Raw genomic sequence first — 14,293 nt, 5'->3', positions numbered from 1 at the left:
TAAGATCATGCAGCACAGCGCAGGGCTCTTGATAATCACTGGTATTGGACACTTGCAGAATAAACTCCAGTCACTCAAAGGGGTAATGATGAAGCTGTTTATTGAAGTGCAATAAGCAGAGAGCAGCATACACATAGGCACAGACATTATGGCGATAATATCATGAACAGTGATAATGAGGGATCATCTCAGTCATTAATTATAAACTGCTTTCTCCTCACATTTGTCTGTTTTCAGGAACTTTCTCTCGAGGGGGAAGGGGAGGAGCCATGGGCAGAGGGGGCATCGCCTAATGATGATGTCACCAGTAGCAACTCATTAATCTCATCCAACAAAGAAATAAAAGATAAAGCATAGTTCCCGGATAATTTTTTGTTGAATATTGAGATATTCACTATATCAACAAATCAACTGTCCAATCAAAATCAATAATCACACTATTACAAGAGAGGTATGACAGCTTTGTATGTGTGTGTTCCTTTCTCTGAGATATGTAAGGTCACATTGCTTGTGAATTTTTAGTTGTTTTGTAATTTTGTTTCACATGTATTCATGAGAGCAGTCCTGGTTTTGTAATTGTGATTTGCGCTGTCTTTGGGCTGTTAATACACTTGTTTTAATAATAAAGTTGAATAATGAGCAGCAGCGATTTCGTGTGTGTTTTTTTGTTTTGTTTGTTTTTTTATAATCAGAGTGGACAGAGAGGTTCCAGCAGCAATGACTCATCACACTTAAGATGGCTACCATAGCGCTTTTAAAATGACCAGTACAAGGATGTGGTATTTTCATTGTATCTTGCTTCCATATTTTGACATAATGAAAAGTGAAACCAGATGTAGGAGTGGTACACAATTAGTGCTGAAACAATCAGTCAATTAACTGATTAGTTGATTGATAGAAAATTATGCAGCGACAATTTTTGATAAGGGATTTATTTTTTAAGTCATTAATCAAGAAGAAAATACTATGCATTTTCTGGTTTTAGCTTCTTAAATGTGAGGGTTTGCTGCTTTTCTCAGTTTTATCGTGTAAACTGACGATCTTTGGGGGGAAAGAAAAAAATCTGAAGATGTCAATTTGGGCTTTGGGAATTGGGTAATCGATAATGAAAATAATTATTAATTACAGCCCTAGAAATAATAATGGATGACACTTTTTAGACCTGACTTTTTAGTCATCTTGAGTTTTATTAATTTACCTCAAATTCATTTATTTTGAAAATGTGTCTAGCAGTAGGATTAAGGCTTTATAGAAGGCTGAGGCTGTCAAAATTTCTCCCCCTTCTGGGGATTAAAAATGATGAAATGAATGTATTAGAAAAAATAGTAAATTGTCTACTTTTTGTTCAGTAGACGTATTTACTAATGAGAAACAGACAATACTAGAACATGACCTCTGTCTCCGTTTCAGGATGTTCCTAGGGACAGCGCAGCCAAACTCTGATGGAGTTGGCTGGGTGGGGAGGGTTAGCATTCTGAGCTGCCATGTTGGCAGAGTTGATTGCCGCGGCAGCAGGGCTGAGGATGGGCAGGGGTGCTAGGGCTGCAGATGGGCCAGGATTGGCCAGTGCTGGCAGGTCACCTGAAATCTGGACGCTGAAGAAGAGAGCTGCAGAGAAGACAGAGTATATGATTTCAGCTCAGACACTCAACCAGACTTCTCACACAAAATATGTCAGCATCTGTGGAAAGGCCTCAGAAACTTAATGAAACACTGAAATACAGTGTAGATTTGGTTCGCAGTCAACATGATAGACTACAAATAACACTACTGTTCTCACAGTGAATGACTCAAGAAGTTAAGCTAACAGCCTCCACTCCTATTGCTTTCTAATGAGAATTAACAGAATGCACTCAGGATGGTTCTTACGTCCAGAGAAGACGTAGTGCTCGTATCGGTCACTCCTCTGGGGGCTGGGCATGGACAGAGCAGAGGTGACCGGGGTAGGGAATCCCGTCAGAGACACTTTGAGGTTGATCTCTCCACTTAAAAGAACTTCTAGATGTGAGAAATAAAAACAGCACATTTAAAGTACATTTAAGAAGTGAGAAGAAGCCCACTTTGATAGTTATTTGATGAATTTAACCTAATAAACAGAATCAGAAATACTTTATTGATCCCCGAGGGGAAACTCTTTTGTTACAGCAGCTCACTGTCACGTCAGTGCACACAGGAACAGAAGTACTAAGCAAAAAATATAATACACTATAATACAGGTCAGAAATTAAATTAAATACCAAGTGGGTATAAGTATAAAATAAAATAAGTGTAAAGTATAAAGTGGGTTTACCGGTTGATGATAATACGGTATAAAGTAATAGTGCATGAACTGTCAAGTTAAGTGTAGCTTATTTATAATGAGACGGAGTTTATTGCACAGCAGTAATAGAGTTATGTCAAATATCAATAAATAGGGAATTTTAACTGAAAAGAGTATAGGAGCATAACACAGGAGTATTAACACAACAATAGGTTTTATGCAATGATTTTAATACTTATTCCAAACTAACTGCTCATTAAGAAAAATAAAATGTAGTTAATTATGAATACTCATAAGTGGTTGGTTAGTGGTGAGGACCAAGCTGCTACGGTGGGTTGGTTTGTTGACGAATCGGTGTTCCTATGCTGCAACTTTTGCAGGAATTTTCTCTTAACCAACATCCTGGGCTTTTAAAGGAACAGTCCAACATTCTGGGGGAAATGCTTCGTTAGGCTACTAACCAGCCTGGCGAGCAAAATGTCTCTTCCCGGAGCTCCTTGGTTTCTTGCTGCAGGAGGGAGTGTTGCCTGGTGGGAAGGTGAACCTCTGCATGATGTCTCCTAGAGGACAGGGAGAGCTACCGTTGATTATGTCCATAAACTCAACACTGTATGTCCATTTCTCTGGAAGTTATTTTTGTTCATTTCTGTATCTGGAGAGAGACGATTTGCTTTATATTCATACAGTTCTACACAGTCACACAGGGAGCCGACCATTACAACAAACAAAATAATCTCAAATCAAAGGTCCACTAGCTTTTTCAGAGCTTTCAACTGCATCTCATGGTCTTCATCAGTGAATGTAACTGGCTGTAACAGCTTCTACCCCACCTGACATCTGATGCCACTGATTGGACGACACTATCACCAAACTGCACTTAGGCCACACCCGTTTCATTTGCGAATGAAGACTGAGCTGTAGCTGAAAGCCAAAAAAAAAGTTAGTGGACTTTGAGTTGAGATTATTTTTTTAACACAACCGTACATTTGGCAGTTATGTAATGAGTGCCTTGCTCAAGGACACGTGATTGGTGGCTGTTAATATGTGCTGTTACTAATTCATTTACCCACTCATGCCATCCCAGCCGCTCTTGGGATTCAGCAGCCTGTACGTGGTGACGTGTGCTTAAGCAAGACAGTGAATCCCTCCCAGCTCTAGTTTGTGCCTCTGTCTCTCTGTTAATCCGTGTATTTGTGTCTTTGTGTATTCCTCACCATTTTTAAAGAAGTACACAGTCTCTGGTCTGCTCCTGGTGTCTGGCACTGCCAGTGCAGCACTGATGCTTCCTGTCAGACCTGGGAACTCAGAGGCCAGAGGTTTGGGGTAGCCCGGCTCCATCACCATGTTCCCATCTAGACGCCAGTACTGGTCTCCCTGGAGCGGGGGATGAGAGGATAACTGCTTACTGCACTCTTCTCTCCATCATCACAGAGGGAGCTTTCTGTAGTGATCTTGTATTGTGAAAACAGTGATTTCCCTTTGTTGCGTTCATTTTGCCATTACTGTGACCCATCTTGGCGTAAACATACAGTATTCAGTACTGTACTCTTAAATATAGATAGACTTTTTCTGATGGAAGCTCTAAAGCAACCGTCTAGAGTTCAAACCATTGAAAATTCAGTGAAAATCATCTGTACATGCCACATTTTTGCAAATTTTACAAAAATGTAGGCACATTCGAGCAGAACTTTCCCAGACTGCATGGTGGATATTAGTTTTTCCAAAACAATTCTAGAATTTGTTCACTTTTCACCAACACTGTTGTATCTCCTCTTTAGAACTGGAAAATAATTATTCTATTTTGTTTGAAAATGTATCAGAATTGAAATCATTCACACAAAAATGTTTGACCATTGATGCCACTGTAAACGGTCCGTCATTATCTAAGGCAGCATTTACCAGATACTAAGATATAAGAAAGTATGTGAAAGTTTGGGAGGCAAACCAGAATAAGGTAGTCCAGTCTTTACCCAAAAACATTATCCGTCCAGAATGATGGCCGATAGATTTCCTAGATAGTGGTGCCATAATAACAAAATACAAAAATAATCTGTACATGCTGTTACTTTTAATTTTTTGTAAAAACAAAAAAAAAAAAAAGGGATTTTAACTCTCCAACAACTAGACTATTCTGGACTGGACCCTGGAACCTACAGTTTGTTGATGTTGTGATGGCAGCAATAGGATTAGTAGTACTAATCTAGCATCAATGCGGTAGTACAGAAATTGTTGTAGTTACAGTACACCAGCTTATTAATAGTGGTGGTATTGGTGGCGTTAGTAGTTGTAGTAATATTCATAGCAGTAGTCAGTTTAGACATTTAGCAGACTGAGTTACAGTAGCAGCAGAGGTTATACAGTGACACAGTGGTTGTAGCTGTGGTGACAGCAGCAGTAATAATGGGTTATAGTAATATTTGTACCTTGATAATGTAGGTGTTTCCGTGGCAGTTGCAGCGCGTGAAGACAGTATCGATGGGAGACGAGACACCCAGGGTGTCTGTGATGCTCTGTGGACGACCAACTGAGCGACTGACAGGGTCCACTGACCAGAACAGCTCACCTGAAACACACCAGATTAACATACAAAGACCACACAAATATCACACACACACAAAATATATAAACGCTACATTGACATTATATGCTTAAATATGTATTTCTTCACAGTACTGTATTTGCAGAATATCATTACACACACTTTAATATATGTGGAAACAATACGACATTTATGCATAAGGGCAACTAGACGTGACAGTTTGCAACAACAAACAACAACACACACTGACACTGACCTTTAAATATGAGTATGGTCCCATTGCTGAGAGCTGTCAGTCCATTGATGGGAGAATCACTGCATAGGTCGACATCAGCAAAGAGTCCTACACACACACATGCACAAACACACACATTATCTTAAAAACTGATCCAGTGTGTTATTTTTAATATTATTGTTGGGTTAATGGATCAAAACAACATCTTGTCTTGATCGGTGCTATATTAACCCACACTGGGTACATTTTTAACTCAGTGATATTTTGTGTATGACTTTCTAAATTGTTTGAATTTTCAGCCTTTTTCAATTAGAAAAACAAAACAAAGTCATTTTGAAACAGAGACACTGAATGTGTCAAGGAATATCATTCTGATCTGTCCAAAACATGTGTTTAGATATTATTACAATAAACTTAAAAATGTAATATTACATTTGTAATATTTGGTCAAACTGAGACACACACACACACCCACAGGAGCAGGGTGCTGGGTCTGGGCCTGGAGCCTGCTGGGCCACTGAGAACTGGGAACAGTGTGTTGTCAAATGCAATGAATCAAATTAATACTTTTTTTCTTTTCTTTTTTTTTTTTACTTATCTAGGATACAGAGTTCTTTTTATGAAAAAAAACCCCAAATTGTAATTAAATAGATTTTTTTTACAATTATTCAAAATTCAGCCCAATTAAATTAGAAAATATTATATTCAAAATGAAATTGAAATAATCTCTGTTGAATTAACCTTGACTTGGCCCAGATGGAGCCACTCCCCCAGGTGACAGCACCAGGTGGACATTCACTTTACCACCAACAGCTCCTGGACCAGAGGGACTGACAGGAGCACTGCTGCCCAGAGACGGAGCACTGTTGCGGGGCAGAGAGGAGCCAGGTACTGGTGAGTCTGGAGCTCCACCATGAGAGGAAGCGCTGGACATTGGAAGCAGACTGTCAGGGATGTTACTCACACCTACAGGAGGAAAACGGAGGAAGAAGGTTTGTATGTTTTTATTTAATTAGACAAAATGATAATATCTTTAGAGTAAAACATGAAATTTAAAAAAAGGAATGAAAAAAAAATAAAAATCCACACCACGTTGTAGTAGATTGGTTGGCGCAGCTGCGGGGCCGGGGCCAGACGAGCTGGCAGTGAGTGGGTTGAGGAGGTCTAATGCATCTGGACACTGAGCTCCAGGGTACTGTGAGCAGGGACCCCTTGCTGCATAAAAACATATGAATTCAAATTACCATAACATATCAGCATTAATCATTACAATAAATTATAGCTGACTGACACATTCACAGTTATGTTTTGTAGGTTTGGTACAATCCATCAAGCACTGACACTAGCAAAGCGGTTAAACACTGGGTGAGTGACTGTTGTATTTAAAGTTACTTTTAGGTGATCAGTAGACCAGAAAAGTAAAAGTTTATATATTATAGTCTGATGCAGTTTGACCCTGGAATTTTATCAATGAGTAAAAAACTAAGCAGACAGAGCCAGGATAGCTCTTTCCCCTGTTCCCAGTCTTTATGCTAAGCTAGGCTAATCAGCATAGCTTCATATTTACCACACAGACATGAGAGTGGTATCGATCTTCTCATGTAACTCCCGGCAAGAAAGCGAATAAGCATATTTCCCAAAAATGCTGACCTCTTCCTTTAATGTCTTACAACTAGATTTTGACATGGGCCCCTTCTATTAATCAGGGCCACATATAGGGTGATGCAGCTTCCACCTTAGCTAATATTGTACTTTAGTGGTGCGATTTCCCCAACAAATTTGAAATTTGCATCAAAATGCAGTGAGCCCAGAGTTTTTGGGCCCCTCTGGATCAGGGACCTCAGAGCAGACCACTTTGCCCAGTAATCCAGGCTCTTTCATTTGCATGTTAAAATTACATTTCTGCATGCAGGGATAGCAATAAAAGCTTTGACTGTGTATTTAATGAATGTTGTTTGGATACGGCGGTTTCTGTCTCATTGTGAATCAACATCTACCTGTGTACCATTCCTCGCTGTCACTGTTAGACCTTTTCCTGTTCCTCTCTGATTTCCCATTTTCTGAGAAGGAGGAGGAGAAAATAATGAAAAAAAGAGAGATATCAGTTTAATGAAGACTGTGTGGACACACCTGTTATCCAACATCAGCGGCTACTCAAGTTTCCACGTTTCAAGCTTGCCTGAAGAGCGTAAAAATGCATTGCAAGCGTGAGCAGCTGCCTATCCAAGCCTTCTGTGTTGCCTCTTAGTACTTGCGTTTGTGCACAAATTGAGCAAATTAAAAATAATTTTTTACATCTGCATTGAAAGTACTATTTTTTTGGTTTAATTCCAAAGGTTCATTCTGTCAAACCTTTTATCAGAAAGACTAATTCATTGTCAGCCTGCCTGTCACTTATATATTATTGTATATTGGCAATTTACATGGGCGGAAATGGTCTCAATTGGCAGGTTCAAATACCCACAAGGAGCAAAATTTTGATTAGGTTACTGTATTCAGAGAACAGTAATATATCTGGTACAGTAATAACAAATTCCCTTGTTAAAGCTACAATAGCAGTGAAAGGGAAGCTCTGCTGCTGGTTGGTTAGTTGTTATCGATGGCTGCTAACCTGAAGCTGCTGCCCTCAGAGGCTGGAAAGTCCTGGGCTGTGAAACTGACACACCGGCGTCTGTGGACAGAGAGACAAGGTGGAAGAAAGCACTCTGGCTTTACTTAGTGATACACACCTAAAACTGTGTCAACTATTCAAATTAGGATATTGTCCATTCAATACCCAGGCTTCTGAAAGCTTCATTAGATGTCTTTAAACTCCACCACAATTATGTATGTGTTGCTAAGTTACAGTGGGGCATTGTGTATAATTGTGTTGTTGTAGCCAGGGTCGTGGCTGTTGGCCCTTACCGCAGTGTAGCTGGTAGTCATGACAACAGGTGTTGTATTGGATGCACTGTGGATCGCACTCACATAGCCGACCGCGCCTGAATGCCTCGCCACAGCGACCCTGACAGGAAGGAGCTGAGAACAACAGCCAGACAAACAGAACATTATCAACAAAGCAGAGCTCATCTTTAAAGCTGCATTAGTCCATTTTGGCCACTAGGGGCAGAATAACTACAAAATAAGCAGACAGACACACGGCTCTGACATTGCATTATAAAATGAAATGGCTAACATGTTAGCAAATAATTGCCTATTACACATTCAACAGGCGTGGAGCAACACTGGCATTCATTTGGAGTCATGTTTCTGCCCACAGGATGAATCTGGCTCTTTAGCTGCTAAATGCTCCACTATGTACGTCCGCTAATTGATAACTTTGTCTGTCTACCGTTTGGTGCTGGGTTTATCAAAGCTTTTTCACTGCTGCTGCTGGAAACCAGGTTGACGAGGGCAACAAGACGGAACCAAACCAAAATGTGCCGTAAAACCAAGAGTTAAGAGGCTCAAAAGTTCCATAAAAACCAAACCAATGAGCTAAAAGAATCCGAAAAGTTCAATAGAAACCAAAACAATGTGTTAAAAGAGGCCAAAAAGTTCCACAGAACTGCAGAGTGGTTCCCTGTGGGTTCATCGGTATGAGCGACGCCTTTCACATTTGAGCCACCTAATTCAATTATAACATAAAAAGTATTTATTATTGTAGCTTTGAGACAAAATAGCCAAGCTTATGCTCCATTTACATTCACTCTAACATGATAAAATTCACAGGAATATTATGTTCATTTATTGCATGCATGTCTGATAACTTCTCTTTGGTCTTTTCTATATACTATTTATCTTTGCTATATCCAATTATTGTTTGCTGCTGCCACATACCAATTCCTCCACAGGCAGCAACAGGCTTTTTAAGACATGTTGACATGTCACATTAGGAAAAGCACAGGCGTAAATAATAAAAATAATGAGGAATGAATTCCATTTAGCTGCTTCAGTTTCAGAGTCCTGGTTTTGTTCATGCTGCCTCACTGTCACACTTGTGCTTCTCCTACTGTGATGAGTCAAAATGTGAAAAAGGTCTATCAAATGTATTGTTATTATTGTACGTGTCTTATAATGAGTGTCTTACCAGTGGTGCAAATAGCATGAAAGTCTTGGCAGCACTCATTATGCTGCAGGCAGCTGAGGTCACAGGTACACTGCTGGCCTCTGGTGAAACGCTCCCCACAGCGCCCCACACAGCTGCCTGAGGACAGTGTAATACTTTCATTTTTCATTCAAAGGCATTGTAAGCGTATTACATGGCATCATAACTATAAGGTATAATCAAGAGAACTGCAAGACATCCCAAAGTATTATGAAACATTAGATGTTACCGTAGCTCCATTATTAGACATTTTAAGGCATAGTAGGTGTGTTACCAGACAATATAAGGCATGTTAAGGACATTATTTGACATCATAAGGTATTATATCTGTATTATGAGGAATCAGAATTTGATTGCAAGGTGTTATAGGTGCAGTGTAATACATGACAAGGTATCATGGGTACATTATTAGACATTAGATGATATCACAGCTGCATTAGTAGATGTGTTACCAGATCATATAAGGCATATTAGGGATATTATCATAAGGAAAATAGTTACATTAAGACATTATTAGATGTATTATTGGACATTCTAAGACATAGGTACGCTATAAGGCATCAGAAAGGCATTAGCCTAAATGGTAAATTAAAACACAACATGTGCATAGTTTTGGTCCCACAAACACAAAGGGCCATATTGTATATTTAGAAAGTTAAATACATGTGTGAGTGCGTACAGTACCTGGTCCAGCAGCAGTGTAGGTCACAGCAAGGCCAAGCAGCAGAAGCCACAGTGACATTTTCATCAGCATCATCTTCATCCAAGTCTCTGTCTGAACGCTATCTGAGTCGAACAACAACTGCGGACAAAGGGAGCGTAAGAGAGAGACACTGCCACAGTAACAGAAAGAGAGCGAGAGAATCAGTAGTTACCGTCTCAGTGTGTCACCTCTCCTCTTCTTCCCTGTCTGTTGGTCTTATATATGAGAAAAGGGCACTGAGAAAGGACACTTTTAATTACCATCACACACACACAAACACACACTCATACTACACCCACAGGCTAATTAAAAACTGACCAAGACGTATTTAAACTTCCTACACTGGCAGTAAATGAACTCCTACACACACGGTAATCCCTTTCAAGATCAAGGATGGAAAGTAACTAATCACAAATGACTCCACTTACTTTAATAGTATTTATTTATTAGTGCAACCGATCCTGGCCTCCTCTTCTTTTTAGAATGTTTATGATATTTTACATTTTACTTGTTCAGCGTAGACACTTCACTATCATTAACTACTAAATCAACAAATTATCTGGGAACAAATAAGATTGTTGTCATTTAGCATCTTAAAACCAACAACGAATTATGAATTGGGACTACTTCAAAGTTACAGGTAAATTGACCTAAAGCAATATAATACTCAGTTACAATATTGCGGCGTGTTTTCCACTGGTGAGGTCATGTGATGTTACTCCTACCTGTTGCCTTTTGGCCACATTTTCCCTGCCAGCCAACTTGAGGAATGAGGTGCTCGAGCCGGCCAAAACTGATGTCATGTGGTTTTGACAATTTTGCGGTGGAGTTTCAATTGTTCAGCTCAGTTCGTGGATCATAAAAAGTGTCTACATGTGGGTGACTTTCACACGGAGAGGGTGAACGGAAAGAGCCAAAGTGAGGAAATGAATGAGGGGGGTCAATCTGGTGAGGCATTTACTTAAATTTGATGTGGATAGTTTGATTTGGGATTTATTTATCTCTTCCTAACATTAAGACTAGAAATCTAAGGAGAGGCTGGCTAATGCAGAAAGATATTTTACTTCCACAGTCAAAGGGACCGATATTGTAAAGCGCAGGAACAAAATATTTCAAAGAGCAGAACACTTCCTACATAAAACAAGCTCTAACAATGCATGATGGATGTGTCCTAATCTCTTAAATGATCAGAACATTGTTGAAGTTCAACATGTATCAGTGTGTATCCAGAACATCTGACCCTGAAGCTTTCGCAATAAAACTAAATAATCTTGCTTCCCTTTTCCAGAACTTTCAGTCACATCTCACAGTCTTCATTAGAAGGTGGAGTTTGCTCAGTTGTCATGGAGATGACTCAGTTGTTGGTTGCCAGCAGGAAGTCCTCTGAGGGAGAGTAATCAATCAATATGTCATGTGATGGCAACTCAGCCATTTCCATGACAACTGAGCAAACTCCATCCACTGATGAAGATGATATGTGGTTGAAAGCTCTAGAAAAAGCTAGTAAGTGGACCTTGAGTTAAGATTATTTTGTCAAACTATGATTTCTGAGGTCAAGAATGAACTGTTACGCTCAACTTTGAGAATATTGTTTATTAACTCACATGACATCAAAGGTTTGCGCAGGTATATTAAAAAATAAATAAACAAGTAAGTAAGTAAAAAATATAAAGAAAGATAAAACAAGTACTGTAAGTCAAGAAGCATAAATAGAAAATAGAAAACTGACAATAAGATATGAAACATTATTCTAAAAAATATGTACAATATATGTTATTTAAATGAAAGCGCTGTACAGTTTGTGCAGTATGTAAGTTCACAGTATGAAGTTAATATAAGGAATATTTGCAATGTGCAAGATAGTAATCCCTAAAATAGTTTAAAATAGTAACAAGTTTCCCTAAAATCTTGAAAACAGAAATGAGCAAGTCCTTCCAAGCGACAGATGCCATGAACACTTTTTAAATTAAGGATAAAACAGATACCAACGGTCTCCACTTAACGTAATGTAATGTAGACATGTGTCTGATCTCCATATAGTGTATGCTACCATGTAAACTATGACTTTACTGTTACCAGTATTTCTCGGTTGGAGGGAAACTGATGTTTTGTACCAACAAGAACTCCTAATAATAAATATATAATACATTTAATAATAAAAAGAACTGGGGAGTATGGATATAGAGGTGTTTTCCCATTTATATTAACTGGATTATCAATCAGCTATGCAATCCAATTTGTAATTGAATAAACTGAATCCTATCCATCATATTAGAGGTGGATGACACTAACTAGATGACATTTTATTTGACAGAAAGACCAATCTCAGGTCTATAGATCTAACTCTATTTAAAGCCCCTACTGCATGTGTGGGATTTGAAAGTCTGCGACTTTGCTAACTCTCAGTGGTAGTATCAAAAAGACACTGTGGCAGAGAGCAATGCACGTTGATACGCCCCCCATGACTCCAACCCTGGGACTCTGAGAATGGGCTGAAAGCAACACACTGCATCCGTGCATTTAGATTGTCTCATTTTTCTACAAACCAAAACTTCCATAATCATAAACTGAAAGACGCGATAATCACATAACAATTCTACACATAGTGGCTTTCATAAAAACAGAAGTTTGATGTAAAGTATTCGAAAAGTAGGAAGAGGCAGTTTGACGTCTGTTACAAATCAGCTTGTTGACACTGGGACAGGCCATCTGCTAGAGCGATAATCCGCTGTGAATGAGTCACTGCAGCAGACACAAACACATCAACACACCCACTCTGTTCCCATTCACCTGCTGCTCTCACTGACTGCACGCATGTGGGCTCTGCTTTTTTCACATGTTTCAACAGTCAGTTATATGTGATGGGCAGCCCTCTAATGAGCACTAAGGGAGGGGTGTGGTCACAGGGAGGCATTGTGATTGGTCAGATGGTCAGATTAAAGCAGCTCATAAAACTTTATTAGCACCCCACATTGTGACCATGTACAGACTGTGGGACGCACGCTGGCGGGCAGCTCCGAGCACCACACACACACGTTCACACACATTTAGTAGGTGTTGAGAAACAGGAGGCCAGACAGACATTATGAAACATGTATTTAAAGAGTGTCTGGCAAAAGAAATATAACTGAAAGAAGAAGAGAGATTCATTTAACTTGACCATGTGATTGTAAGTTTAGGCCTTCAGTATGTAAAGTTGGGCAGCGTGTTGGAGAAATGTTTTCTCTGTAGCTGCCAAGGGAGCTGACAGGATGCTTGTAGATCCACATTTAATGCACTTTTACTACTTTCTTCAGTTGAAACTGGTTATGACTCTCTGATGAGACTGTGGGTTGCTGACAAGTGTCTACTTGCATTACCTCATCCTCCTGGTATCTTCCCCTCACTGTCCTCACTTGTTCCTACTCATTATTTCAGCTTTATAGCTGAAGCCAGTTTCATGGTGAAGTTTATTGAATGTTCTCTTTTTGTTTGTTTTTAGTTTGTGGTCACATGGACCTAATTTAAATGAATATTGAATATTGTGAGATCAGTGTTTTGATGTTTTTCTCTAACATGTTTATTTTTTCTTAATTTAAATATTACTATAATAGCAGTCAGAAATCCTACCTGGGACACAGGCTTCTACTAGGAGTATGCTTATCATGTTCAACAGTGATACCTTGGCCAGTATGTTGACCTGTATGCTTTGTGAAAAAGTGAAATTCTATTTTTCCTGAATTCTTTTTGGGATTGAGATGCATCTGTGAGTATAAGCCATGCTTGTTTCCATCTAGCTAGATTTTCCACTATTTAAAAAAAAAAGCAGTTTATTGGCTTTTGTTCACCTTGAACACTTCTAAACACATTCTCAGCAAAAAGAGAAACTTAACATTAGATACAAATTAAATATATGTACAAGAAATTAAATAAAACAGATAAATGGGTAATATATTTTTAAAAGAAAATACATCTGAGAAGAACAACCCTGACAAAAAATAAATGAGTAAAAAATGCAAAAATCTGTCTTGTACAGTCCAGTCAAGAAATTACATTTTGGCCTGAAACAGACAGAAATTGATTAGTTTGTGTTTCCTTACATTTACTGGAAAATGTTCAAGGTATGTATGTCCATCCATCCATCCATCCATTTTCTACCGCTTGGTCCCCGTTAGGGGGTCGCGGGTGACTGGAGCCTATCCCAGTGACTTCGGGCCTTAGGCAGGGCACACCCTGGACAGTGGCCAACTCGTCGCAGGGCGAACACAGACACAGACAAGGACAGACAACCATTCACTCACACATTCATTCAATACGGGCAATTTAGAGTTATCAATTAACCTACACATGCATGTCTTTGGACGGTGGGAGGAAGCCGGAGAACCCGGAGAGAACCCACGGTAACACGGGGAGGACATGCAGACTCCACCCAGAGAGATTGTGTGATGTTGGTCCGGTCCGGGAATCGAACCCACGAACCCACGATCTCC

The 14,293-nt window shown here is 39.4% G+C and overlaps 2 protein-coding genes across 14 annotated transcripts in view; one reads left to right on the top strand and one right to left on the bottom strand.

The window, feature by feature from the left end:
• Positions 1–645, top strand: part of tpra (translocated promoter region a, nuclear basket protein) — a 53,284-nt gene extending 52,639 nt beyond the window's left edge. For all 13 annotated transcript variants that reach the window (XM_044218449.1, XM_044218452.1, XM_044218450.1 and 10 more), the window contains one exon: positions 238–645. In XM_044218449.1, coding sequence (XP_044074384.1) covers positions 238–293 — 56 coding nt within the window. In that variant the 3' untranslated portion in view covers positions 294–645. The remainder of the gene's footprint in view (positions 1–237) is intronic.
• A 151-nt stretch (positions 646–796) lies between these two features.
• prg4a (proteoglycan 4a) overlaps positions 797–14,293 on the bottom strand; it is a 33,905-nt gene continuing 20,408 nt past the window's right edge. Inside the window, exons 2-14 of the mRNA XM_044218462.1 lie at positions 9,806–9,923; positions 9,104–9,220; positions 7,939–8,052; positions 7,646–7,705; positions 7,032–7,094; positions 6,124–6,249; positions 5,776–6,000; positions 5,056–5,142; positions 4,684–4,823; positions 3,475–3,634; positions 2,722–2,820; positions 1,870–1,998; positions 797–1,608 (exon numbers count right to left, since the gene is read on the bottom strand). Coding sequence (XP_044074397.1) covers positions 1,418–1,608; positions 1,870–1,998; positions 2,722–2,820; positions 3,475–3,634; positions 4,684–4,823; positions 5,056–5,142; positions 5,776–6,000; positions 6,124–6,249; positions 7,032–7,094; positions 7,646–7,705; positions 7,939–8,052; positions 9,104–9,220; positions 9,806–9,884 — 1,590 coding nt within the window. The 5' untranslated portion in view covers positions 9,885–9,923 and the 3' untranslated portion in view covers positions 797–1,417. The remainder of the gene's footprint in view (positions 1,609–1,869; positions 1,999–2,721; positions 2,821–3,474; positions 3,635–4,683; positions 4,824–5,055; positions 5,143–5,775; positions 6,001–6,123; positions 6,250–7,031; positions 7,095–7,645; positions 7,706–7,938; positions 8,053–9,103; positions 9,221–9,805; positions 9,924–14,293) is intronic.

Source organism: Siniperca chuatsi, linkage group LG13 (genome assembly GCF_020085105.1).
Source record: "Siniperca chuatsi isolate FFG_IHB_CAS linkage group LG13, ASM2008510v1, whole genome shotgun sequence".
In the NCBI taxonomy this organism is placed as follows: domain Eukaryota; kingdom Metazoa; phylum Chordata; class Actinopteri; order Centrarchiformes; family Sinipercidae; genus Siniperca; species Siniperca chuatsi.
The sequence above is the reverse complement of the archived record's forward strand: the minus strand, read 5'-3'. Positions and strand labels throughout refer to the sequence as shown.